Source organism: Trachemys scripta, chromosome 17 (genome assembly GCF_013100865.1).
Source record: "Trachemys scripta elegans isolate TJP31775 chromosome 17, CAS_Tse_1.0, whole genome shotgun sequence".
NCBI classification, from domain to species: Eukaryota; Metazoa; Chordata; order Testudines; family Emydidae; genus Trachemys; species Trachemys scripta.
The window spans coordinates 14,087,117-14,115,005 of NC_048314.1; the positions used below are offsets into that span (position 1 = coordinate 14,087,117).

Genomic DNA, 27,889 nt, shown 5'->3' on the forward strand with positions numbered 1-27,889 from the left:
AAAAATAATGCATACTCTAGACTGATCACAACAGGCAGCACGCATCTGACGCAATGCACTGGCTGGTCCATAGGATAATTCTGCTTTGGAGCTGTGCTGCAAGATACCATTGATACATAGATAGGAGCCCTTATCATATTGTTCATTGCACAAATGTTATGGACTGGGACATAGCTGGTCAGGTCTAGTGGGCGGAGCAGGCATACAGTTTGGGGAATGAAGCCGAGGGTCAGCAACAGAGTCAACTGCCAGTTACCAGAGCTTGAGGTCAAGCCAGAATCGGAACCAGGAATCAAAGCTGAGGGTCAGAGCCGAGGTCAGATGCAAAATGCCAGAACCAAGGGTCAAGCTGGAATCAGGGTCAGAAGTCAGAGGCTGGATTCAGAACCAGGATTGGTCACTGAGGATTGGCGGTGAGGCATAAGGGCAGGAGGAGAGGCCAGGATCAAGCACTGTGGGAACAGGAGTGAAGGCAGAGGTAAGGGAGGAGCCGGGAGCAGAATAGGAACAGGGTTGAGTGCAGGAGTAGACACAAGAGGCTCCAAGGCAGGCACAACAGAAAACCACCTTGTTACGTGGACAAACTTTCTGTTCCTATTCCTGGCTTAAATAGCGTAGTTGGACCTGTCGGTGCAGCTGGGCCATCTTCCAATCAGAGCTCCTGTGGGTGGTGCCTTGGCTGGGGCTATCGCCCTAGTAGTGTCTCAGCCCACCTGGTTTCAGTAGCTATTGGGTGAAGGCCAGGATGTGACAGCTGTCTGGGGACTCCCAGACCTGGGTTAAAGACCCAGGACATCACAACTAATCCTATTGACTTGGGTCTAGAGACAGTCAGTGAACCTAGTGCATCGCTTTCTTAGAGTTTAGGGTTAGAAATATGGCCTCTAGCAAGGAAGAATGATCTGAGCCTGACAATTAACATCCAGTAAATTCCACTTCAGTCTCTAGTAAAATAATGGAGCAAACTTTAAGAAGAGAGTATCTGTAAGTGTTTAGGGGATAAAAAGCTGTGACCAATGAAATCATGGGTTTATAAGGACCAAATGTTACATTTTTGAATTTCAAAATCAGTGGGTGAAAGGAATGGAGTAGTTGTAATATAACTTGATTTTGGTAATGTGTGTCAGGAAATCTCGTAACTTATGTTGTCTTGGCTGGAAACCATACAGAATGGATGGAAAACTGGCTGCATGGGCATATACAAAAGCCAAAAAGAGGTCTGAGGGAATACTTTAGAAATCAATGTTTGCTCGTTTACCAGACAGATGTAGACAAACAGAGAAGAGCCTTGGAGGAGAGCAACCAACCTGGTTAACAGGCTGGTGAAAGATTAAAAGGACTGAATGTGTATGTAGCTTTGCTAGCTGAGGGCTATGGGCTCCTGAACCTACCAGTATTTTAATGGTACAAACGTCAAGGAGGGGAGACAGATGACAGAGGGTGGCACAATGAAAGGATGAAATTAAGACAGGTCACACATCAGGAAACCTGTGAAAGTGTCTCCCAAGGGAAATGTGTGAAAGTCCCATCTATGGAGACATTTAAACTCCACTGGATAAAACCCTATGCAATGTATGGTTGGTAGGAACCAATCCTTCACTGACCCATGTGTTAGGTGACCTAGTATGAAACTTCTGTCTCTAACTCACCGGAAGGTATTGAAGTGGATTGTGTCTATAATGAGGGGCTGGAGCAGGAAGAGACCAGGTGGTTTGACGTCTGAATTTTTTTTCAGAACACCCAAACCTGGAACCTCGGCACTTTGTTGACGAGAAGGTGGTAAATGAAAACCATAAGGACTACATGTTCCTGGAGTGCATCCTGTTCATTACAGAGGTGAGGGTGGGGATACTTACCCCATCAAGAGACTTCTCAGCTGCATTGGGTTCTCTTGCGATTGGATTATTGGGTGGCTGCTGTGGCTTTCTCTTCCTTTTGTATTTTGGTTCGTCTTTGTGGAACATGTGGCTGAGCCTTTGTACAAGCCCCTGACTCTCCTCTTGAATGAGTTCGGCAGGGATGTTGAGAGTGAATGGATGAAGCTGCATGGGAGGTAGATATGGGTGATTTAGTGGGGGTTGCCAGGGGTGGTAAATAAAGCAGATAAATCGCCTTGGACACCTTTTTGGATAAGACAAGGGGTATGTGATTTCAGAACACGTGTGCTAGAAATGGCTGGTGTTCCTTGTTCAGTCAGGTCCTTGTGCCTGGTACTCCAAGCTATCCCTCCCTCAGCAATAAGCCTTTTGGCAGGGCCCTAGTGCATCTGGGTCACCTGTGTGTGCCCCTAATCCACCACAGAGCCTGGGTTGCTCCAAATCTCAGCCTGGCCATTGGTTCTCTGTGGTAAAAGATACTTATTAAATATCCATTCTTGTGAGCTAGTGAGGGGAGATGTCCCTCGCTGGTAACGCGTGCAGAACCATGTCCTCATTAAAGTGTATCATGGAATCTTGGGATGGGGGAAATAATGCTGGCAAAAGGTTTGGCAAAGTCCCTCTATGGAAACATCCAGTGTATCTTCACTAGAGGGCACTGTTTCTAAACAATGGTGCTTACTGCCTCCTGTCTGCAGCCACATGGTGTGAGTGGCTTGTCTGACTAGGCTGAGAGAAGGTAGGTGAGGTAGTAGCTTTTACTGGACCAACTTCTCTTGGTAGAAAGGTACCAGCTTTTGAGCTTCACAGACCTCTTCTTCAGATCTGGGGAAGGTAACCAGAGTGTTAGACCTGCTACTCCTGAGTGCATTCTGTGCCAAAAAATTAAAAATTCTGTGCGCAAGATTTTAAAATTCTGCAAGTTTTATTTGTCAATAAATAAATGCAGAGGCTCCAGCATGGCAGTGGGGAGCACAGGTCACTGGCTGCACAAAGGTGGGAGACCACCCTGCAGCCTCCCCACTCCCACCCTAGGACATGGACTCAGTGGTGAGGTTGTATCCAACCCTGACACAGCACAAGGCCTGGGCCTGCCCCAGAAACACCATAGGGCCCTGCCCTTCTGCACCAGGCACACCAGGTGTGGGGCAGGCAGGTTCAACTAGGCAGGATCCAAGTGTGGAGGGGCTCAGTGTTGGGGGCATCCAGGTGTCAGGTGAGAGGATTCTGTGTGGGACAATCTGTGTGAAGGCAGCTCAGCAGGGGATTTAGGTGTGGGGGGAATCTGGATGCACAGAGGCTTGTTGCAGGGGTTCCAGGTGCAGGGGCAATGGGACTCTGCAGGGGATTCCAGGTGAAGGTGGTTGGGCTTCAGTGGAAGGGTCTGGGTGTGGTGATCTCATCAGGGGGGACTGGTGCTGGGGGAGTGGGGCTTGGTGGGGTGGAGGTCTGAGTGCAGCTAGTTGGGAGTCAATGGTATGGGGTCTGGATGAGGGGGCTCAGGGTGGGGCTTGTCAGAGTGGGGGTTTGAGTGCAAGGAGCTCAGTGGAGGGTGGTCTGGAGGCAGGGGTTCTGGGTGCAGGGGGCTCCAAATATAGGGGTTGAGGTTCAGTAGGGTGGGGTTGAGGTATGGAGGGCTGGGGGGTTCAGGCCATACGGGGTGAGGCTTGGCAGGGGTGTCTGGGTATCGGAGGTCCAGATGCATGGGGGTTGGGCGGATGGAGGAGCAATTCCCTGTAAAGTAACCCTTCCCCCCACAGCTGAGGAGTGATGGGGACAGGAAGCAGGGGAAGATGCTGAGCTCTTCTGCAGCTGGGGGAGGTTTCTGGAGGTGGGTCTGACACTCTTTGCGGGGAAGAGGAAGTCCCATCCTCTCCTGACTCCAGCCCAGCCGCTGATCCGGGCTCAGGGTAGGAGCCACTGACTGGAGTGTCCCCAGCCCTGCACTGATTTATCTCTCTGCCAGCTGCTCTGGGTGCCCGAAACAATGTACCTGCGCAGCTATGGGGTGATTCAGCTTCCCTTTGCTTCCCTATCAGAGAGTCATTTTTCTGCAGGGAAGCAAAGAAATCTGCAGGGGACATGAATTCTGTGCACGTGCAGTGGCGCAGAATTCCCCCAGGTGTAAGGACCTGCAGGAGAGCTCTATGAAGCTTGAAAGCTTGTATGTTTCACCAACAGAAGTTGGTCCAATAAAAGATATTACCTCACCTACTTTGTTTCTCTAATATCCTGGAACCAACATGGCTACAATACTGCAAATAGTCTAGGCTGGACATGTATACGGTGCTCACTCCCATGAAGTCTCGGTGGGGAGAGCAAAGACTGTGCACCCTACTCCTGTTAGCAATCGCATTTCTGGTAACCTGCTAGAAATAGAGGCTGACACAATTTTTATTCATGCAGTGCCACTCTTTTCTTGCTATTCTATGCCTCTGTGCCCCCTTTTTCTCTATCTCCTCTTGCTAAATTAGTGATCAAACAGACAGGTTCGCATGATATGACACCCACCCCACTATAATCAACAGTATAGTGAATTCTTAAAAGTGGCATATAGCTCCCTTTGAACCAAATCCTGAGAGGTGCTGGGCCCTTGGAACTCCCACTGATTCCAGCAGATGCTGCTGGTGCTTAGCATCTCTTGGGATTTAACCCTTGATTTGCAGTTTAAAAATAACCTAATGGAAACCAAATATCATTGAGAACATGCGACTATATAATGCCAAAGGAAAAAAAAAAATTGTGTGTCTGGGGCGGATCTATTTGTGCTTCCTGCTCAGTGAAAGCTGAAGCCAAGATGCTGTAAGATTTATTGTTTACAGTGTTGTTGTAGCTGTGTTGGTCCTAGAATATTAGAGAGACAAGGTGAGTGAGGTAATATCTTTTATTGGACCAACTTCTGTTGGCGAAAGAGACAAGCTTTTGAGCTCATACAGAGGTGGTCTTTAGGTCCTCAAGAGCTCTGTGTAACCTTGAAAGTTTGTCTTTCTCCGGCAGAAGTTGGTCCAACATAAGATTTATTTTAATTTTGGGATGTGTAACTTGTTCCTGTATTGAGGGTATATTACAAATACGCATTTCTGTGCACGGGTATAAAAAACTATAAGCAAAATACAGATGACACTTGATAGGTTGAAGTGGATTTTTAAAACTTCTTTAGTCATTTTTTTCCCTTGCAAAAATTAGTTTTTTCTGGCTCTTGTTAAATAAATAAATATTTGTCCCACAAATTTCATTGGAGCTGGTGGAATCTGGATTTTTAAAAGTACCATGTCTAGCTGCTATAGCGCCACCTAGTGGCACATAAAGCTGCTCTGGGTTCTTGTTGGGTGAGCAGATAAAGACTTGGGACAAGCTGAATTACAAAACATGGGATATTTTAACCATATTTTATCATAAATATTGTTTCAAGCAGATTTATCTTTTGAAATGTAATTGTTTCGTTTCATGGAGAGAGGTTGCTACTGCCACTAGGTGGAGCTATAACAGCTTTTAATACCAGCTTTCTGTCCATTAAATCAACAAGCTGAACAAACAACAAATATCATGGCAAAATAACAGGGAAAAAGGTTTTAAAACTTACTTTTTTTTCTTCTAATCCCCTTGATTGAAAGCCTGCTTTCCCTTAATAACATTCATACACATATAGCCTAGACTGAGTGCATTTTATAGGTATCGGATCATTCCTTGCTTTTGAACCATTCAAAAAATAGCAACTACAGTGGTGTTTTTTTTTTAAATACAGTATTTTCTTTGAGTTCTTTATTCCTTTGCCTGTATGTGATGTTTCAGTAATATAGATACTAGACTACATTGTTTTTGTGTGTGTATTAAACCTCAAACTGTTAAAGTAACAGTAACACAATGTCTGATCTGAATCCACTAAAACTCTTCTTTAATGCTCCCTGTAACCTATATGAGTATTGCAGCAAATGTTACATAAGTTAACTAATTAAAGGATGACATTGAAAGATGGTTCCTAAATGGCTTTGGTCCCTCAATAAGAGTTCCCTGTGTGTAAAGGGAATTAGAGTGTTGTGTAGTGGTTAGAGCAGGGGACTGAGAGTCAGGAATCCTGGATTTCCCTCCCCGCACTCCCCCCGGCTCTGTGACCGAGGGCAAGTAATTTAAAATGATTGCAGGATCTTCTGCGCAGGGTCTGTTTCTTTTTGTGTGTTCCTACAGTGCCTAGGACAAGGGAATTCTTAAGTGCCGCTGCAATGTAAAGAGTATGAACTGAACAAATCTGTGCCTCCATTTTCCTGTCTGTAAAATGGAATTAACACTGATGTGCTGGGTGGGAAAATGTGAGGCTTTATTCACGTATGTAACAGTGGGTGAAATGTGCCACAGCAACGTTGTATCACTACTACTGAATCAGGCCTGTAGGACTGGCTCGTTCTCTGGTTTTAACTTCCATGTTCAAACAGCAGTGTTTAAAAAGAGAATGGCAAAAAGCAAGTATCAGAACATCACCCCCACCAAAAAACCCTTCAGAAGAAATAATCTGCTGTTGCATAATCTCTCCCCCTCCCCCCCAATCACTGGTGAGCTGTGATATCTCTGGGTGCTTTGAATGGTGTTGTATGCAGTGTAGTTGTAGTTGTGTCAGTCCCAGGATATTAGAGGCAAGGGGTGTGGGGGAGATAATCTCTTTTATTGGACCAATTTCTGTTGGTGAGAGACACAAGCTTTTGAGCCACGCAGACCTGAAGAAGAGCTGTGTGTAGCTCCAAAGCTTGTCTCTCTCACCAACAGAAGTTGGTCCAATAAAAGAGATTACCTCACCCACCTTGTCTTTCCGATGCTGTTAGTTATCTGGTGCCTACAGTATGCAGAGCCCTCTGCAAGAGACAAAGATAAAGCTGGTCCCTTGTTAGATCTCCAGTATAATCTGTAGGACTGCGGTGTGTGTATATATAGGGGAAAAGCCCAAGCATTGTGTGTGTGCTGAACTGTGCAGAGGGCTGAAGCCTGAACAAAACAGGGCTGTGTTCCTTTAAGAGCCAAGGGCAGGCAATGAAGAATTTCAGTTTCAATCTGGCTTCTAAATTTGGAGGTTTGGGAAGGGAGGGCTCAGGTTTCAGCTGGAAGGGAAGGAACTGACAGGAAGGCACTGCACAGAGCCGTCCCCCCCTCCCCCTCCAGTTACTGACAGAGGAACCATTTACAAAAGGCTGATTCTCTTGGGAACAGAGAGGCAGGAACGCAGCGTCTGTGAGTAATTTCCTGCTCAATATGGCTGCTCTGACTCACTACATTCCCCTGGGGTCACTGCGGGACTGCAGCGCTCTTGCTGTCTCTCTCGCTCTCTCCAGCTCGCTCGTTTTCTCTCTCTTCTCCCTTTGTGGCTAAAATGAGCTAATTTTTTTTTTTCTCCTTCTCTGCCCTCCCTCCCCAGTTTGAAACAATAGCAAAGTCTTCTGCTGGAGCGGACACGGGTTAGGAAGGCCGCGGTCACAGATGTGTCAGGTGCTCCAAGCGCCCAAATCCTGTATGGCTTGAACGTGGGTCTGGCCATCCTAACCGGCTTTTTCAGAGCTTCCCATCTGCCTTAACTCTTTCTGGCCAGGAGCAAAGCCAAAGGGGTTGATCAGGGCTGTGCCAATCTGAACGAAGGAGGGACTGGAGAACAGAATGAGGCTTGTCGCTGAAATGCATGCAGCAGAATCTTCCATAAAGGGAGAGATGCTTTTAAAACCTGCCTTGCAGTGCATCTCGAGCACATGAGACTCGGGGCATGTCAGCTGGACTGTGCCAAACCTCGTCAGTATAACCCCCTGACGTGCACCATCTTCTCAGTCACCCACTGGTCATGATGGGATGCCAAAGCTTTGTGCTTAATAACACACCAGCTCCATTTAATTTTGTGTGTGTTTCATCTTGTATCTGCAAGGAAAACATGTGCGCGCACACACAAAACGAAGGGGAGCAGGAACGGTTTAGTGGCTCATCAGTCATTCCCCAGCTCAGAAGAACTGCAAAGAGGAAGCAGAAATTCATCTGTGTTCTCATCGCAGCTGTTCAGAGCAGACAGAACTACAGAACCGTTACCCACAATGCTTCAGCCCTGAGGTCAATGGAGTCTAAATGTTGTCCTCTGAGTGATTTTTTTTTTTTTTTTGTTCCCTCTTCTTCCTTGTAAATTGCTGCCACTTTGCCTCTGCAGAAGGGCAGCAGTTTCTCTCAAATGGATTGATCAGCTTTTTTCCAGCAGGCAGCTTCAAAAGCATAAACGCTTTTCCCTGCTTGCTGTGTGTGTATGTGTATGTGTGTCGAGGGGGGGGGTGTTAGTTATTGAAGACCCAGGGTGCTCCTATCATGATAGTCAAAAAGACTCTTATTTCCCCATGATCCTTTTTAGCCTGAGCTTTGGCCTTGTGGTTTATGAAGTCATGAGAATTTCGCTCAGTCAGATTGGCTGCATTATTTTTTTCTCCCTAAGGGTCTGTTTAGTTGGTGGAGAGTGGCAAACAATAGGATAATCTAGAGGCAGCTGTCTCTGAGTGTAGCTCCCCCTAACCCCACCCCCCAAAATCTATCTCGGGAAAGAAGCTAGCATCAATGATTAAACACTATAGTTAAAAAAAAAAAAAAAAAATTAAATCCATTGCCCGTTTGCTGCGTCTACTGTAAGGTGGAGCCTTGCAGCTTCACCAGCAACGTGAACTGCAGGAACTTGAAAGAACTGCTAGACCCCCTGTAGCCCATCTCTGCTCATGGCAGGTGCAGGGTTTGGATCCAAGCGCAAGAACTGCTGCCAACCTGCGTTGCCCTCTGTATTCACGGTTGGCGGTGGTGGTGGCTGCTGCTGGTTGTTGATCTGAATGGAGAATGAGTCATTTTCTTGGAAAGCCCAGCAGCAGTGTTGCATGGGGAGGTTTCTGGGTAGAATGGGAGCAGCGCTGAGCTGGACTGTTTGTTCTTTAATGAATTCATACAAGGAGAAGGAAAAAATGTGATTAGACTAGAATGTGGGGCAGAAAATGCTTAACGCTTTCAGGGTGTGGGGGGCTGGGATACCCCTCTCCTTGGGTGGTAGTGCTGCTGCAGGAGGGCATGTGGAAGGAAGGAGGGGAGGGCGCGGTGACATGGATGGTGCTTGGGTCACACAGCCCAGCAGGAATGTTTGTTGAAGTGAGCGTGACTGTGAGTCACTGGGATGGTGCACAAACTTCCCTGTTGGCTTGGCTCCCTTAGCTCTCTTCCTCTGTGTTTTAGATGAAGACTGGCCCTTTCGCTGAACACTCCAACCAGCTGTGGAACATCAGCGCTGTACCTTCCTGGTCCAAAGTGAACCAGGGTCTCATCCGCATGTACAAGGCAGAGGTGAGTGAAGGGGAAGGAGAGATGAGTGTGGTCTCACCTGATCCGGCATGCAACTCCTGCCTTGCAGGGCACAGCAACCTTTCAGATTAGCTCTTCTGTTCTTCTGCTAGTGCATCACTTCCTACACAGCACCTCCTTCAAGCTGGGTGCAGGGCACCTCAGAGCTCCTACAGAGCCAGCAAGCATCCACTGACTTTTTGCTCCAAGAGGCTAAGGCTTGCGTACAGCACCACCCTCCTATGCCGCTCCCCATAGCGCCCCCTGGTGGGAGAGTCTGGATCTAGAGCCTGTGGCAAGCTCCTCCCATACATACTGTACACTGATACATATAACATCTCTTCTGAGAGGCTGGGCCTGGACTACCTCTGAGCTTCCCCCAAAGCTAACACACTTACCTCAGTCTTTAGATGATGTTCGCCTTTGTTCATCTCTCTCTTTTTCTCTCGTGCTAATTCTAGGTGTCCAGATTAAGAGCTGTTGCTTGAAGCAAATGTACTGCTAATCCATATACAGGAATTGCCCAAACTGAACTAGATCAGTTGCCCACCCCCCCTGTGGAGACTCCTGAACCAGTCTGAGTGTCTGCTCTTGATTGCAGCTTGCCCACATTGTCAGACACCAAATCAGTTAAATCAATGCAGCTTTGGTGTGTAGACAAGGCCACAGCCGCAGCCTGCCTTCCCCTCAGCCCTGTTGCTCCACTGTGCGGTCAGCCCATGAGACTTGCTCTGTAAACCTTGACCTGGGGGATTGGGCGGCTGTGGCTGTAACATCTCTCTCCTTCCCCCCCACCTACATGTACACCTCTTGCGGCACTTAAGGAAGCTGGACAGGCACTTCCACCTATATTGCGCCTCCGGGGGAAGGACAGGGGAGCTGTAGGCTGAAGGAACTGTTCTGCTGCTGGGGAAGCACATTGGCATGGCTCAGCGGCAGGGTTCTGGTCATGGGCCTGTGCAGGGTTAGAAGACCGCGGGATGCCATGAGCTAGTGCCCTTCCCTTCCTGTGTGGCACTCTGTACAGTGTAGCTGCCTGGCACTGGAGGCACCATCGCTCCCCACGTGTAGGTTTTGAAGGGGTTAATAGCCTCCTCAGTGCTCTCAGGTCCAAAGCAGGCCATGCCCCTATCACCAGGAGATAAGGCAGAGTCTTGACTAAGCAGCACCACTCAGTGCGAGTGCATGAAAGGGTTAACTGTGCCTATCCTCCTCCACTCTCTCCCTTCCCTTCTCCCCTCCCCCTTCCCTTCCTCTGAGCTTCACATCCTGTGTTTAGGTTCCAGCCCACATACCTCTCTAATCTGTGAGGCGTCACTCCCAGGGACCATGCTGGCTCCTTCCGGCTGCAGCTCAGCTTTCCTCTGAAGAGCTGGGATCGCCAGGCAGTGGGGTAATGCCCCCCCCCCCCACTGCTCCCCTGCTTCTCCGGCTCCTTCAGCTCAGCGGCTTGGTGCTGCCTCCTGTGTCTACACCAGAGCCACAGCAAGTGCCAGTCCTGCTCCTGGGGCTGGGGCCTCTGCCCTGTAAGAAACCCGAGGCCAAATTCTCTGGGGTGACCCATCCGAGCCTGTGGTTACCCTAGCAGAGGATGTGGCTCCAAGAGGACTATTAAAGCACACCGGGGTTCTCCAACCTACCAAGGTGTGAGAGTGACTTGCCTGCTGTTTACCCCTAACCCGGCCCTTGCCTTTGGGCTATTTTCCTATCATAAACATATGCAAACTGCTGTTCCAGTACTACTCCTGGCTAGTGCTCTGAGTGCAGGACTCAGTAAGCCTGGAACGCCTGCGTCCAATCCTGCCTCTGACACAGACTCCTCCTCTGGGCTACAGCAAATCTCTTCACCTCTTGCTTTCGCAGGACTGCCAAGGAATTGTCTGTGTCTGTGAAGCACTTTTTGAGACTGGGAAGTGGTCATGGTGTCTGGCCATTTCAAGGGGATTGTGCTAAATGTATCCTCATCCCTGACATCCTTTGGGGGCTGTGACCAAGACACCAACATTGTTAATACTAAATCTTACATCTGTGTAGCGCCTTCCTTCCTTCCTTCCTTCCTACAGTTACTGACTGAAATGCAAACTACGCACAGGCACCTGGATACAATGCTAATGGGTGCTCTTGAAATGCCTAGAGAGATGCATCCATCTCTGGGGAGAAATGCAGAAGCTTTTAAACTGTGTGCGATATCATGATACAGTAGTTTAGGAAAGAAGTGGAAAAATGCAGAGTACAGTTGAAATTTGCAGGACTTATTTTGACAGGATGAACCTTTTGACGAGGACAATAGGGTTAACGCTCCTGTTAAAAAGTGCTGTTGGCTCTCCAGTAACCACAAGTGGCTAGGATCTCATCTTCTCCAAAAGGCCCTCGCACCACACAGGGCGCTCCGAATGCCACAATGGGCCCTTCGCTTGGTGTGGATACAGACTCACCAGCACCATTTCCTGCTAGCTACTTTGGACGTCTCCCATTCAACTACTGATTCCAGCAGTTCCTGCTCCATTTGTGAGATCAGACAGGAGCATAGCAGATGATGCCGAGCATTGCTTTTAGCCATTATGGTGTGGGTGTTTTGGTTTTTTTATTTTTAGTTTTTTTTTAGTATGGCTGAGCAAATTTTAGCCAAGAACTTCCAAAAGTGATGAGTAACTTTTTAGTTTGGGTGTCCAACTTGAGGCACCTTGAGATAGCAGTGAGCCTCCACCCTTTGAAAATCAAGCCCCCTCAAGATGTCTCAAGTTAGGCACCTAACATCACTCTTGAAAATCTTAGCCCTTAGCTACTGGTCCCTGAAGCAAGTTTATATTTCCTCCCCCAGCAGCACTGCATTTGCCAACCCTTCCTTCTGCCATCCCTACCTCTCTGTCGGTCTCTCTCTCTCTCTCTCCATGCTGCCAATGGTAGCAGACAATACTTAGGTAAAGGGAGCTCCTAATTGCTGGCTTGAATCTTCGTTCATCCCCCAGGCAGGCAGCTGCTGTTGACAAAGCTGGGGGGGATTTGCATTCTTGTTCTTTCTCACTTGTGAACGCTCACTCTTTCTCGCTGCTCTCTCAGGCTGGCTAAGATCTGACCAAGGCCACTGACTTTTTCTTCCCCCATGGCTTCTTGCTGTTGATTAGATTACATTAACTCAATCTTCAGTATGGAGGCACCAAGCCAGTAATGTTCCAGCTATTTAACGGCTTCTCAGGTATATGTCTGCTGTGATTGATGGTAAGAAGCATCCAATGTCATCCAAACACTGAAGTGCTGCCACATCATCCTAACAGGCAAGTGGAGCCAGCAAGAAAGAAGGGGAAGGGGTCATTCTTTACCAGTTGTCCTGGAGAAGATGGAAGTCCATCCACTCAAAACTATTTGATGCCACATAACAATATGGGGCAACTGTCAAGAATAAGATCTAAGATCTGGATCGTTTAGAAGGCAAACTGGTTGCGTCTTTCTCATCTTTGCACCTCTCTGACTCTTGAATGCAGCAAACCTAAAATAGAATGATTCCCTTGAGAGTGGGATATGTTCTCTGGATCCAAGGATTCTGTGTACAAGGCCTGTGGATGGGGCAGTGGGTTGCAAACAAAGTATCTTCTGCCTTTTTTAAATGGATGAAGTTTTTGGCTGGAAGTGAGAGGGACTTTTCTTATCCTCTTTTCCATCAAAGGACAGAGAATGGAGCATGGCTAATGCAGCAGCTGTGGTGTGTTCTCCTGAGCCTACTCTGAATTTCCTGTCCTTTCCCTCTCAGCTGCAGTCAAATGGGGAATACTTTCCATCAGGACTAGTCTAGTCCCAATCCCATCTGTAAAGGCTGCAGGAGAGACACTAATTCTGCTTCTGCTGGTGCTGGAGGAGGAGAGGTCTCTTTGCTGAACCGCTGGCCTCACTTTCCGGCAGGGTGGCTGGAGGAGGAGTCCCTGCCTCTTGTGGAGCTCCTCAGTTTACCCTGCACATGTTTGAGGCCCAGGTGCTGTGCCAGAAGTAGCATGTAGTGGACTAAATACCCATGCTTTGCTTTAGTGGTGGAATCTGTTCAGCAGGAACCCAAACCAGCCAAGTTCTACAGCAGCACATCTCCTGTAGAACCTCTGGGGACAGTGGAGATACTAGACGCCACCTCAGCTCCACCCACCAGGGTCTTAAAGCTTCAGTTTGCTCTCTCCTTCCTCTAGCTCAGCTTTGCCTACATGTTCTCACAGCTTTCCAGCTCTGCTTCCCTGAAGGCTCCTCTCAGCATTTGCAGGGGCTTCCTCCAGGGTTACTATTTCCCCAGCAGGTATTCAGCCCTGCCGCATCCCACCTCCGGTCTCAGAACCTTTCCAACTTGTTTTGGTTTCTGTGCATTGTGAAGAAGTTGAATTCTGCTGGAAGCAGCCTGACCTCTGGCCCTTGCTGGAATTCCACAGGCCTGGGGGCCTTCTCAGAAATCCCACTGCTTCCCCGATGATGACAGCACCATGACAGCTGCCTGCCTCTGGCTGTAAACCCTGTCTGTGCTCCGCACTGGGGGAGGGTGAGCTGTTGTCCTTCCCCCCAGGAGCCATGCAAGTGCTTGCTGGTTTCCGGCATGCCAGCAATGGATCTTTCAGTTCTGTTAGTGGAGACAAAGGCCCGCTCGCCCACGGAAGGGTGTGCTGTCACAGTGCCAGGCCCCCTCGCAGGTACTGACTCCTGCCTCTCTCTTAAATACAAAATCAAGACTGCTTTAAAAGAAGTGACTGCAGCAGAAGTGTTTGCCCCCTAGGCAGAAGGGCAGGGAGAACTGGGGCTCTCTGAGGAAGTTTCAGAAGATCTAGATGAACCTCTGGAAAAGGAGTCTGGATTTACATTCCCACATGATGGGATTGTTCCGGTTCTGCTGCAGTATGGTGAGCAGCATTCCTGACTCGTCATCCCAATCCTCCAGCGTAGACCAGGCCTGAGATGGCTGTGCCTGTGATGTGCCAGGGAAGTATGGCTGGGACAATGAGTGTATGGAGTGGTTCTCTTGCTTATCCTTATGGTTCAGCACATCGTCACAGGAGCGCTGCTTCTGCCAGCACTGTTCGGAGCGTTCACGTAACGTGTCTGCTGTCACCAGCCCATTCTGGGATTCCCGAAGGACCTATTCCGNCTGTGCATCTGTCTCATTCCCAAGCTCGCAGGAAGCAGTTGTGTGGCCTGAGGTGTGATGCCTGGCTGGAGAGCCCTACCTCACAGCTAGTTTGCTTTGCACACCCTTTTCCCTTCCAGGTGTTCTTCTTTCATTCCTCGGACTCTCTCTCCTCCTGCTTTGACTTGGGTTTGGCCTGACCACAGCCTGTTCCCTTGGGAAATGCCTCTTGCGAGGTGCACGGGTTGGTTGTATGCTCTGCGTTGGAGCCACCGTCCCTGCTTGTGCAACTGCAAACATGGGACCCTGACAGATGCTTGTGTTGGCTTTGTGGGAGTTCTTCTCTGCTCCTACTTCTCTTTCAGGAACAGCAGGAGGGAGCAAGCACACTCCTTTACGTCCTGTCCCTGCATGTTCACTGGGGGAGTTGGTACTGTACAGCTGGGTCACAGAGGAGCAGCATCTCCTTCCCATGGCCGTCCCATTAGCAAGTGGCCTGAGTTACATCAGTGTTAACAGAAAAGGTCATATGCTAGAAAATACTGTTCCAGATGGTGCCCAGTGCGACTGAAACCTTATCCAGAGGGCCCAAAGATGAGGTGCCTAAAAATGATTAGGGGCATGGAGAGCCCACTCTGGGAGAACCAAGTGAAAAGACTTGGGTGGTTAGGGGACTGATAAGAAGAGAACACAACAGAGGTATATAAAATAATGAATTGGATGGAGAAGGTCAGTCGATACGTCTCTCTCTAAATAAGGGTGCAGCCTGTGCAGTTGAAAGGCAACGGATCTAAAAGCAAAAAAAAAAAAAAGGAAATATGGTTTTGCACAATGTATAATTAACGTGGGAAACTCATTTCTGCAAAACATTTGAATCCAAGAGGCCAGAACTGCTGATCCCAGAGCGAGCTGAGGTGGCAAATCTCTTCCCCACATAGATTTCTGTAACTCCCCGTGTGTTCTTTGCCCCTGGATCTTTATTGTGGCAAGGTGGTGAACTTAAAGGTATTGATAGAGACATGGCTACTGAGGTAAATCGCCCTCCTCTGCTTCCACTGACACTCGGGGCCTGAATGGCCGAAGGGCTAAGCTCTCGAAATCCAGCGGAGGACAAGGGGCATTATGGGCACTCAGAATCAAGGCCATGGTGTCTCTGGAATGAGCTGAGGGAGAGAGTCCTCAAGCTAGCTCTTCCTTCGCAGCCCCTCTGGATCTCACAGCTGAGCTGCCCTGTGTTTGTTGCCCACATGGGTCCCCAATCTCAGGTTGGAAGTGGGTTAACTCTGGGTTGTTTGTTCAAGTGGAAATGTGCTCTGGTTTTCTCTGCTTCTGGTGGGGGTGATCCCCTGCCTGCAGCACGCTGGTTTTACACCTCTCCTTCTCTGTTCCCGCAGTGCCTGGAGAAGTTTCCTGTGATCCAGCACTTTAAGTTTGGCAGCCTGCTTCCTATCCAGCCTGTCACATCTTAGAGACCATGGGAGGAGTCGATGCAGTGGAGACGACAGTGCGGCGCTCTTCCTCCTCCTCCTCCCTTCCTCCTCCTCACCTCTCCAGCCCCGCAGCCCATTCATCCCTTTGTATTTACAACTAGAGAAAGTTACAAAGCACTTAGCGACCTTGCATGAAAGAAGTGACCAAGAGCAGCTGCTCATGCAAGTGCTCCCCACACTGACTAGAAAGGGACAAAACCAGGGCTGGGCTTCTAGCCTCCACTGCGTTCAGTCTTACACGGTTCGTGGCTCGAAGGGCTGCCGTATACTGAGCTGGGCGTGAGGGTGGCTTGAATGGGGTTTGGGTAGGGGATACGTTTAGTATGGCTTTACAAGAAGACCTCTGCTTTTTATCCCCTGGAGGTAGGGGGTTGGGAAGGGGAGGAAGAGATGTAGTGGGGGTGGGGTGGTTACAGTTTCACTGGAATCTTTTGCTGTCTTGTTTGAGGAACCCAAGGTGTGTAAACCAGGCCTTCGATTCCATTTAAAAAAAAAAAAAAAGCCATTTCTCGCTGTTATGGCTGTGAAGAAAACCTTAAAAAGAGGTCCTGGAGTGTGAACGTGCCTCGTGTCAAGAGGCCCCAGTGTCTCTGCTGCTGCCTTTGCTTGCAAAGGGTGTTCTGCAAGGTGTAGGAGAAGTGGTCGGAAATCCCTGTGGGTCACATGAAGCCAGGATGCTCTCTCTCCCCTAGCCTGCGTAAGAAAATTTTGTCTTTTTCTCCTCCAACTTCTATCCCTGGCAAACTTCCTTGAGTCTTCCTTTCACACCACCGTGTCCTCTCCAGGGTACCAGCTGGGAGCCCCGCCCCTGCCAGCCTAGGTCCTAGAATGCTGAGCTGGAGATGGGCTTGGGGGAAGGCTTTGGACACCAGATGGTTGCATTTATGTGGGAATGGCTCTACCAGGACACTGTTCTATCAGAGCCTGAGCCAGTTACTTCCTCCCCTCGGTAGCTAACCCCACATCAGGTACACGTGCCCTCTCCATCAGTACTCTGGGCTCAGCTGAGGCTGGGCACGGCCCCCTTCTCTACACCCACCTTTTCCTGGGCAGTGTTTAGCAGCCACTAGAATGGGGGCAGCTTTAATGTCCTCAGTGTAATTTATCATGGCTGCTTTTGCTTGATTATAAGTTGTAGTGACAGCCCTATAATAAGGGATTTTTCCCATTCAGTAGCACATCCCCACACGCTGTAGACCTTACTGTAGGGAATGCCGCATAGGGCAGGTATATTGGCTTTAAATCTATTATTTAACTGCTGGAAACAAAATGTGTGTCAATGTCCTGGGGCAGCCTTTTGCATTCTTAAAAAAAAGTCTTTCACCTCCCTCATTCCCTGCAACAGCTGCCACCCTACCGGGGCAAACTGTACAATTATTTTTACCAAAACCCCGTTAAAGCACCAGACATGCTCTGTGTTTCCCAAGATGGGCAGGTTGTTTAGAAGGCTTACTCAGCATGCTTAATTCATACAGAGGTTCTAGACTCTCACTTCCAGTGGCTTAGACTTAGGAGCACCTCTGATTAAATGAGGGGCTTAGACATGCCTTTAGTAATTAGCAGTGCTAGAAAAGGAATGGCAGAAAACGGATGGGATGGATTTGAGGGTAAATCTTACATGTTCGCTTGGGTCTGACAAAGATTCTTTTTAAGTTCCTAGCTCGAGAGGGAGATTACTCCCGGGGTATTAATAAACATTGGCTTGGAGTGTGGCAGGGGTTAGCACCAACTATGTGTAGCAGGGCTAGCAGGGGCACTTCTTTGTTTGGCTTTCTTAGCGAGTGCAATACCAGTTTTTCTCCCGCTGCTGTCATCTGCAGCCAGCCTGCCTAACCTTTTCCATCTGAGCCCCTTGATTGCTATTAAATTATTGGAAAAAGTTTATTTTGCTCATGGAATTGGGTTTTTCACAATTTTCTCTTTGGCTGCATCCCCTGGAATGAGCCTCTTCCTTCTCTAAAGCTTGTGACCTGCTGCTGGGGGAAGAAGGGATGAGAAATGCATTTAAATTCAGGTGCAGTATCTGTTTCTTGGGCTAAAAAGGCAAACCCTGGCCGAGCTGCAGCTGTCCTCTCTATCCCAGTGCTTGGGCCTGAGGTAGTGCAGCGTGGGACAATTGCAGATGAATTGAATCTGCTGGTTTTGTTTTTTTACGTAGTGGCTTTATCAACTTACATTTTAAATAAAATGTGAAAAATCCATCCCTGTTTTACTCCTAAATCATTAACAGGATATCTCTGTAGAGTTAAATTACAAATAAATCCACTGGAAAAGTGACTTAGGAAGACTTTAACCTATCAGAACCCCTGAGCATTCTGTATTCTGGTACTGTAGTTAAAAGGATGCAGTTCAGGGACCAGAGCACAGTGTTCTAGACCAAGGAGGCCTGGTTCTCATCTTGCCCTTACTGCCTCATTGCATGACCTTCGGCAAGTTCTACCATGCAGTAAAACAGGTCTAATAATAGCTGCCTGGCAGACTGGGCATGACTTAGGCTGAGATTGTCAAAGTTGTCTAGGAGATTTGGACACCACATTCCCTTTCATTTTAATGGGAATTAGGCTTCCCTTTCAAGCTAAATGAAAGCCGAGACCTCAATGTCTGCACAGCTGTCTCCGATCTTTGGTGAAAGATGCAACAAAAGTGCAAAATAGAGCACCAAAAGGGTACATTCCTTGCATTGGATTAGGTTTTAGTGATGCCACCAACCTTTACTGGGGCCACCCTATAACTCTGGATGGGGGACATAAGGAGGAGCTAAGATGGAATTATTTATTTATGGACCATCTAAGTCTGCACCCTCATTCTGTTAAGGATTTGGAATCTTAAGCAGCTAGTGTTTGTGTGAATCCTATTGGTCCACCTTTAACTTGCCCTCAATAAGCTGGCAATAGGCTGCTTCCATTCCTTGGTCATTACTGTGATCCCCGTCAGATCTCAACTGACGGCCTGTTTGGGTTTTGTCCCTTTCCCTGAGTGGTTCCACGTGCATGCATCACACTACCTGAAGCACCACCTGGCTTCCCCCAGGTCTGCAAAAGCAATACCTGAGCATCCCACCTCCCCATGTTCTCCGATATTGTGGTTTTAATTAAAAATCTGTGTGTTTTGCACCTGGTGATTGTGTTCGACTGTGTTGGAATGGGGTTAGCCATTTGGTGGCTCTGCTTCCAAAGCTAATGGCTGCAGCGCTGACTCTTGGGTGCTTTCTATCCCGGTCATTGATCGCTCACACCAAAAATGAATGGCCCTTGTGCTTAAGGATACATTTGTCTCATCCAGGTCAGTAGTCGGGCCTTCTCTGTTTGCATCATTATTGGATCTTTGTGTAAATTTACTACAAAACATACGCAACCAGCAAGGCCTGGAGGCCCACTCCCCTGCAGGCAACTGCCTCATGGGGATTCCGAAACTCCCATGAGCTGAGCTAGGTCAGGTTCATTCTGAGGCAGGGTATGAGCTGAACTGAAGCCATCTCCCCTGTCAGGCTGGCCTGCTGTGGGGTTGTAAAGCATGGCTTTATGGGATGGTTCAAGAGAACAGCTTTGTCTAGCTGCCACCTGAAACCTGTGGCTGGATCTTCTCAAAGAGCTAAACTGAAGCTTGCAGAAGTTCTGAATAAACTCTAGTGTTCCTGTCAATAGGTTATATCCTTCCCTTCGGTTTGGCCTGCCTGGCCTGGGTTTTCACGCTGCTCAGGGTGATAGTGCATCACGGGAAAGGACGGGACAACTGAGTTTCAGCTGTCATGTATAGCTACATGTTTTCTTTAAAGGTACTTGTATTTTCCTTAAACATCTCCCTGGGAGAATCAGCTGCATTATTGAAAAGATCAGATGCTCTGGGCTTCCCACCATCTTCCCCTCACACCACGGCCAAAATTCTTGAACAAAAAATAAAAAATTAGGTAGTCAGAATCTCTTAAACATCCATTTATCAAGGATTGGAGAATGTTTATATCAATTGCATTTAAACAGTATATTAATAAATCTCTTGCTAAAGTCAGAACAAAGTCATTTCCACAAGCTTCCAGCTGTTGTTTATTGCAGTTGCACTCAAAATCCCTAATCAGGGTCAGGGCCTAGTTGGGGTAGGTCGTGTACAAACACACAGGCAGACCTGGACTCTGCCCTGAAGAGTTTGCAGTAGGTGGCTCTGATTCAGCAATGCACTTATGTGCTTAAGTCCTTATATAAGGATGGACTTACGCACATGTTTCAATGTTTTGCTGAATCTGGGCCTATAAGCAAAGGGACTAGAAAAGGCCCTTGATTAGTTGGCATCTTTCTAGGATACCTAGGAAAAACATTAGAACTCACTCCAAAATTCAAGGTATCCAATTAGGACAAGAGGTACGCTCTGTATTTGAATATGCAAATGATCCCTGCAAGAACCCCCCTTGGTGCTAGTCATAGCAGCCAACTCCTTCGAAAAGTTGGGAAGTGATAAGGTTACAAATTTGGGCCCCAATCCTGCAAAGGCTTGCATATCAATGGGACTAGTCACATGGATAAAGTTAAGAATGTGCATAAGCGGCTACAGTACCAGGGCCTTAATACGTCTACATTACAATAACAAACCCATGGACTTGGGCTTGCAGGGCTCAGCCTGGCTCAAGCCTGAGCCTGAATGTCTACACCGCAATTTTTAGCCACACAGCCCAAGCCCTGTGAACTAAAGTCATCTGACCTGGGCTAGCTGCAGGTCATTTATTGCAGTGTGGATGTATTAAGGTCCTGATCCTGCAATCACAACGAGGACAAAAGTAAAACCCTAGCTCTCAGCGGGCTTACGAACATAAGAGGGGCCATTCTGGGTCAGACCATCTTGCCCAGTATCCTGTCTCTGACAGTGGCCCATACCAGTAATATTCCATTCAATGGGAATACTACTACAGGAAGAGTGCTGAATACTGCTACTGAAAACAGACACATCTTCTACATTCTTAAGAGTCAAAGAATAAATGGACACAAATCGGACATCAGGAAGGGTAACATACAAAAGCCAGTAGGAGAACACTTCAATCTTCCTGGACATTCTATAACAGATTTAAAAGTAACCATACTTGAACAAGAAAACTTCAGAAACAGACTTCAAAGAGAAACTGCAAAACTAAAATTCATTTGCAAATTTAACACCATTCATTTGGGCTTGAATAGGGACTGGGAGTGGCTGGCTCACTACAAAACCAACTTTGCCTCTCCTGGAATTGACACCTCCTCATCAATTATTGGGAGTGGACTACATCCGCCCTGATTGAATTGGCTGTGCCAACACTGGTTCTCCACTTGTGAGGTAACTCCCTTCTCTTAGTATAATAATGCCTGCATCTGTAATTTTCACTCTATGCATCTGAAGAAGTGGATTTTTCACTCATGACAGCTTATGCCCAAATAAATCTGTTAGTCTTTAAGGTGCCACCAGACTCATGTTTTTGTGGATACAGACTAATATGGCTACCCCCTGATACTGTAATGGCAAAGAACCTTATAGAATTCTCTAGTGTACTACCTATCGAAAAAATCCAGCAAGCCTTAAGACATTGGAATATATTCCTCAGATTGACACTGGCCGGGTATAAGACACTAAAAGGAACATTCTGCTGAGATCCCTCCTTTTATTTCAAGTGCATTCTGACAGTGTATATCTGAATGTTTTTTTTAAGAAAGATCTGTTCATGTAGTACATAGCTTCTTTGAAAAAACACTCCCTGGTGGGCTAGAACTAAACTTCCCGAAAGGCTGTAACACAGATCATCAGCTCTATTAGATGGTCTGCAGTACGAACCTCTAACACCAGAGTTTATTCCTTTCCAAATTACAGTAGAGGATTTGACTGTATCTTGCTGATCCATCCACATTTTAATTTCCTCTGAACAGATACGTCTTGCAGGATGCTGGAAATCCCCAAACCCACTGGAGCTGCAAGACTGGCTGTTTCGGCCTGTAGTGCCAATAAAACGTTAATGTATACTAATAGCAAAGCAAAAAGGATTAGGGAGAAACCTCGGAAGCACCGACTTTTATAATGATCAGGACATCTATGTTGAATAAGAGTTTGGGAGCAAACTGTCAACTATTGCACTTTCATGTCAACCCAGGAAATTAAACCTTTACAAAAAAAACCCCAATCCCCTGCTAATTTTTACTCGGGGGGAGGAGGAAAGATGATTTCCTGGGGACAGGACCAACAATTTACCAGCATAGGGGAGGAAGCATTGTCTAGTGGTTAGGGTGCCTGGGACTCAGAAGACCCAGGTTCAAGCTTCTGCTCTCCCAAGGACTTTCTGTGGGACCTTGGGTATGTCTAGACTGCAGCGGGGAGTGAGCCTCCCAGACCAGGTAGACAGACATGCAGTGATGGGGTTCATGCTAAAAACAGCTGGGTGGACTGGACCCAAGGAGCAGGGTTGTGGCCTTGGCTGATGCAGCAGTGTCCCCACAGCTATTTTTAGCGCACTAGTGTGAGCCCACTAGCTCCAGCCTGTCTGCCTGGGGTGGGAGGCTGGCTCCCAGCTGCAGTGTAGACGTACCCTCAGTGCCTCATCTGTAACATGGGGATAACAGCACTTCTCTACCTCACGGGGGGGTTGTGAGGATAAATACATTAAATGGGGCTACATAAATACCTAAGACACATCGCAGAAAACACAGAAAGGTGGTGTGATAATATACTCATGCAAGTTTGGGTCTCCTGCCACTTGCTCTGCTCAACTGTACCTGCTCACAAGTTCCATCCCCTCTTGTAAACTCAAATTTAACCCCAACTGAAGCCAACCTGGTAACCTTTCACTGGGTGCTGCAGACTAGTGATATCAACCATGCCAAGACTCCAAACCGGAGTTAGAGAAAAATGTATATTAACCCTCTCGCATTTCCAATCCTGTTTTTGTCATTCTTCATTTTTCGTCTTTGTTGCAGATTTGGGTCATGCAGGATGGAAGGTTCCACTTTTAACCAGCTCCAGGACAATCCACTCACCGATGTTTGACGTTATCAGTAAAAATATCAGAGATTGTAAAAACCAAGTCCCTTTAAAACAATATGAGATATTCTAATCCAATCCCAGCTGTTGGGTGGCTCCATGGTTTACACAGAGTCCGTGGTGTGTGGCCAGGGGAGGGAGAATGCTGAGGGACACCAAATTGTTTGTTGTTTTAAAGCGAGTGTCCCAAAGTCCAGGGATTTTCCAGTATCAGCAGAACCAGAGTCACCGAATAACCGTATAATGCAGAGGTGCTGCATTCATCATCAGATGGTTGAGGTGCCAGATATAAACAGAATTTCCATGTAAAGTCTCCTTAAACAATGTTAGGCTGAGTTAATCTAACCAGAGCTGAATTCCTGACCTTAATTTATATTGTCATTGAGCAGGAGGCGCTCTAATGGTGTATGAGAGAGCGTTAGCCGTGGCTATTGTAGCCTTTTATTTGATGTAAAGTGAATTTTGTAATGTGGTATGAAACTACCGTGGGTTCGGCTCTGGTGGCTACAGTTTCAAGCTTAACAGATTGAAAGACACTTTGCTACTTGCTTTACAGATATTGTCTCTAGGAACACCTAAAGACCAAGGGTAGCGACCACACAGACATTCACAAGTACAAGGTCTAGACTGTTTTACAAGTTTTGTTAAAGTTATGATTACCCAAGCATATAGAAATGTTATACAGACCTATGCACAAGTTACAAGTATAGTTATACTCACATCCTTAACAACAGTGTTAGGGTCTGATAGGTCTCTCATGGCTTGATCATCGGTAAAAAAACAAGTCCAGTGGCAACTTAAAGACTAACAGATTTATTTGGGCATAAGCTTTCGTGGGTAAAAAACCCACTTCTTCAGATGCATGGAGACCATGGAGATGCATGGATGCATCGGTAGTGGGATGGTTCCTGCTGGAGTCTCCCATAGAGAGCTCAATTTCCCCGTTTTGGGCATCCCCTTTGTATAATGTGATTCTGTTTATACCTACATTCTGCGCATGTCCATAAAAGTGTCAACCCTCTTTTCTCTTATTGGTCTGTTCCCCTGGAAACTTAAGGCAGGAGTGGCCAATCTGAGCCTGAGAAGGAGCCAGAATTTACCAATGTACATTGCCAAAGAGCCACAGTAATATGTCAGCAGCCCCCCCATCAACTCCTCCCCTCGCTCCCAGCGCCTCCCGCTCACCGGCAGCCCCGCCAATCAGTACCTCCCCCTCCCTCCCCACTCCTCCCACCTGTCGCAATCAGCTGTTTTGCAGTGGGCAGGAGGCTCTGGTGGGGAGTGGGGAGGAGCGAGGGCATGGCAGGCTCAGAGGAAGGGGCAGGAGCTTTCGGGGGAAGGGATGGAGTGCTGGCAGGACCTGGGGCAGAGCAGGGAGTTGAGCAGTGAGCACCCCACAGCACACTGGAAAGTTAGCATCTGTAGCTCCATTCTCGGAGTCAGTGCCTATGCAAGAGATGCATATTAACCTCCGCATGCAGCTACGGAGCCACAGGTTGGCCACCCCTGACTTAAGAGACCCCGATATTCTATAGGCTCTGAGTGTTCCCTTTATTCTCATTAGCATTGACGCACAACCTGTATTCCGTGGTTAAGACACATGTTGGAGACAGATGCACCTTTACAGTTTTTTATGATCTAATATTAATCTTCTGCATGGGTGCTGGAACAGTTTGTCTAGTGGGAGTGCTGAGAGCCATTGAACCAAACTGTAAACCCTGGATAGAATGGAAAGCACTTCAAGCCCGGGGGAGCTGCAGCACCCCCCGCACCTCTAGTTCCAGCACCTATGATCTTCTGGGTAATTTTTCACATTATTACCACTTGGTACCTCTTTTCCCATAATCCTAGGCACTGGGTTATTTTCCGGTTACTTATGTCATCATTTCTTGTCTCCAAGGCCTTAAATAGCAAAGCTAACGTCTTGCAGGCCTCAGCCTACAGGTTCTTGTGTTTCAGCTTGTCTTACTCATGTCTAATACTTGGTTCCTCTAAATACTGATCAATCTCATACTTTTATAATCTTACAAATTAACTCTAATTAACATATAATGAATATATATAATATAACATATTGGTTAATCATAACATCACACAATAAATGGATAATAAACTAAAATCATTGGCTACACTATTGACTTCCTGGCTCGTGGCCCTTTTTATCACATTCTTGTCTTCCGATTTGTAATTAAACTGAAGATACACGATCATTACAGCATAACAGAGAATACACATGCATGGTCCTCTCCGGGGGAGAAGGAGAGCCCATTGTCAGGACTGGAAGGGTGTCCTACTCTGGGTAACATTTATCCAAACTCAGGTATTGGAGGAATATTTGATTGGCATATGAGATATCTTCTGCCAGGTACCTCTGCCCTTGCAAGGGGGAGAGACTCAATGATCTGACAGGCCTTTCCCATCATCTGAGCCCTGATCCTGTGATTGTTCCCTACGTTAGGGTTTCCAGAACTTTGCTATAAGCGTTGCCTTCTTCCTAAGAGCCCGAACAAATACTTAGGCCTTCAATAGGAGCAGGATCACCTTGAGTTTTTCTGTTCTGTTAGGTTCCTCCTAGTCTGGTCTCAGCAAGGGCCTGAGCCAACACTCACTAAGGAGACTTTCCGTTGACTTCAGTGAAAGTTGGATTTGGCCCCTCGTGAGGTACTGAGCATCTTTCTCCTGTCTATCCATTAAGGCTCTATGGATTTCAATGAATCTTTGGGACCAGTGTCTGTTTTTCAAGTCCTAAACAAACAAAACAACATTCATTTCAAAGCAAATAAATACATTTCCCTAATGTGGCTTGAGTACCCCCTGGAGGAAGCTGAGGTCTGGTGTATTAATTTGTAATTTAATATATTTTCATCAACTTTCCCACAGTTACGCTCACCACTGGGGTAAGTCTGCTAGGCCCCAATTATCACTGTCAGGAACTATGGGCTCGAGTTCCCTCAGCTGAGCCTGGAGCTAACCCACTCAGCCCTCAGGCTGGTTAAAGAACCCACCCAAGCTGTGGCAGAATCTCCTGATTGGCCCACCAACCTTAATGGCTGCAAGGAGCGAACAGGTCTGCATTTAAGCTCAGCTCCAGGCTTGTTCCTGATGCTGGCTCTGAACCTTGGCTTATCTCCTGGTTCCTGACTCCACCAGCTAAGTTGGCCTCTGGCTCTACCCAGTAGGCTGGGCTGCAGTGCTAATCATTGGACAGCCTCTTGCTCTAACCACTAGGTCAGACCAACTTGTCCCTGACAATCACCACAGGTCCCCTCAACGAGGCCTGGATCACAGCTCGGGAAACATTGCTCTAAAAGGATACACGATAAAGGTAAAGAGCAGATTCAGATTAGGACACTCAACTACAGCAAAGAGGGTGAAGTACTGTAACTCCCTGTTCAGTGAGTGCTCCATGTCTCCCCTGAGGCCTGATCCATAGTTGACAGGAATCTATCACTCTTCCTAATTCGGGGCTTAATTCTCTAGCTCAAGCAGTGAAGGTCGCTGCTCTTTGTTCTGAAGATCCTGGTTCAATCCCCTTGATAACTAAGATTTGGGACAGAGACTATCTTTTTGCTCTGTTTGTACAGCACCTAGCACAATGGGGTCCTGGGCCATGATGGGGGCTCCTAGCTACTCCTGCAATACAAATAATTACAAATCATACAAATCTGTTCCCTGTATAGCCATCATCCTGATATGCCAAGGCTTGGAGTAGGGGTACTGCACAGTCACTGCCCATGTGCTGTGAGCCTGCCCAGTTTGGTGCAGCTCTGAGATAAGAGAGCGTACTCTTTCCCACTCGCTCCTTATGTTGCTGGGATTCTCTTTCAACTACAGTCCACCTATGGAGCCCCCAACCAGCTGAGTTGTAGGGGCATCATTCCATGAGATGTCAAGGGGCAGTGCTAGTATCTCAGAGGTACCTATCTCCTATCCAGGGCCCCCATGAGGGAGGGAAGCATTATCATCCCAATTTAAACTGGGGAGCTGATACATAGAACAGCTAAGTGATTTGCTGGAGGTCACTCAAGAGGTCTATAACACTGCAAGGACTGGAACCCAGGTCACCTGAATCCCAGGCCAGAGCAGCACTCCACCCTCCAGGCTATCCTTCCTCACCTTTACCTCTACTATACTACTGCATGTATTGATCCCGTACAAGGGCTAGTCTGGTAGTGCAGTGACAGCACAGTACCATGGTCAGGCAAGGACCAGAGAATAGGGGTGAAATCCTGGCTTCATTGAATTCAACAGGAACTTTGCTACTGACTTCAGTGGGGTCAGGATTTCATGGTAGGTCTTGGGCTGCTGGGCTGGAATGAAGCATCTTGTAGCAGTTGCTCATGCCTCTCTCTTACAGAGGATCTCTGTTGGGAGCCACGGCCAGCCCTTTGCAGAGGGAAGGTTTCTGTACTGGCAGCTTGGTAGGAGGAGACTAGTCCTAGGGTGTGTGAGGTGTGGGATGACTTCTCACCAAAAGAAAATCTCTCCCTTGTGCAGGCCCTATCTGGTTTCCAGCAAGCAGGGGGTTAACTCTCTGCCTAGCCCTCACACAGGTGGAGAGGGTGGAGTAATAAGCCAGGGCTGGGCCAATCAATGTCCCAGTAGGAATATAAACCAGGATACAGGCAGCTGCTGCAGAGGCAGACTTCAGGATGATAGGGTCTGGGTGCTTTGCTTGCCCTATGGGACTGGTGTGAGGCTGAAAATGCCAGGATGTGACATGAGCTGCTTAGGTTGAAGGGGCTCTGGCAGGGTAAAGAGTTTATCCAAAGGCTCAATAGAGTGAGGTGGAAACAAAACTGCGACAGTAACAGGGGGGATCCCTCTTTAGGGAGTGTGTGGGCTTGCCTGCTTCTGGGGAAGTTCACCTTCCTGTCCGGGTGCTGCTAGCTGTCCCAATACCCCTGAAAAGCCAGGCTTTTTCACCTGTGAAATGCACCAGATTGCAGTGTGGTGGAGATATATTAAAACCAAATATTTTTTGGGGGGTCCAATTGCCCTGAAATTCCATCCCCATCCTCAAACACAAACCCTGTGTATGGTCCTGCATCCTTAAGGCCAGGTAGTACCATTGTGATCATCTAGTCTGACTTCTTGCATAATACAAGTCAGAGAGGCTC

General features: G+C 47.6%; 1 protein-coding gene across 2 annotated transcripts in view; it reads left to right on the forward strand.

Moving 5' to 3' along the window:
* Positions 1-18,903, forward strand: part of PTPA (protein phosphatase 2 phosphatase activator) — a 39,365-nt gene extending 20,462 nt beyond the window's left edge. Inside the window, exons 8-10 of one of the 2 annotated variants that reach the window (XM_034793699.1) lie at positions 1,736-1,836; positions 9,099-9,206; positions 15,690-18,903. In XM_034793699.1, coding sequence (XP_034649590.1) covers positions 1,736-1,836; positions 9,099-9,206; positions 15,690-15,764 — 284 coding nt within the window. In that variant the 3' untranslated portion in view covers positions 15,765-18,903. The remainder of the gene's footprint in view (positions 1-1,735; positions 1,837-9,098; positions 9,207-15,689) is intronic. The other variant, XM_034793700.1, reaches the window with a different exon arrangement.
* Positions 18,904-27,889: the final 8,986 nt, after the last annotated feature.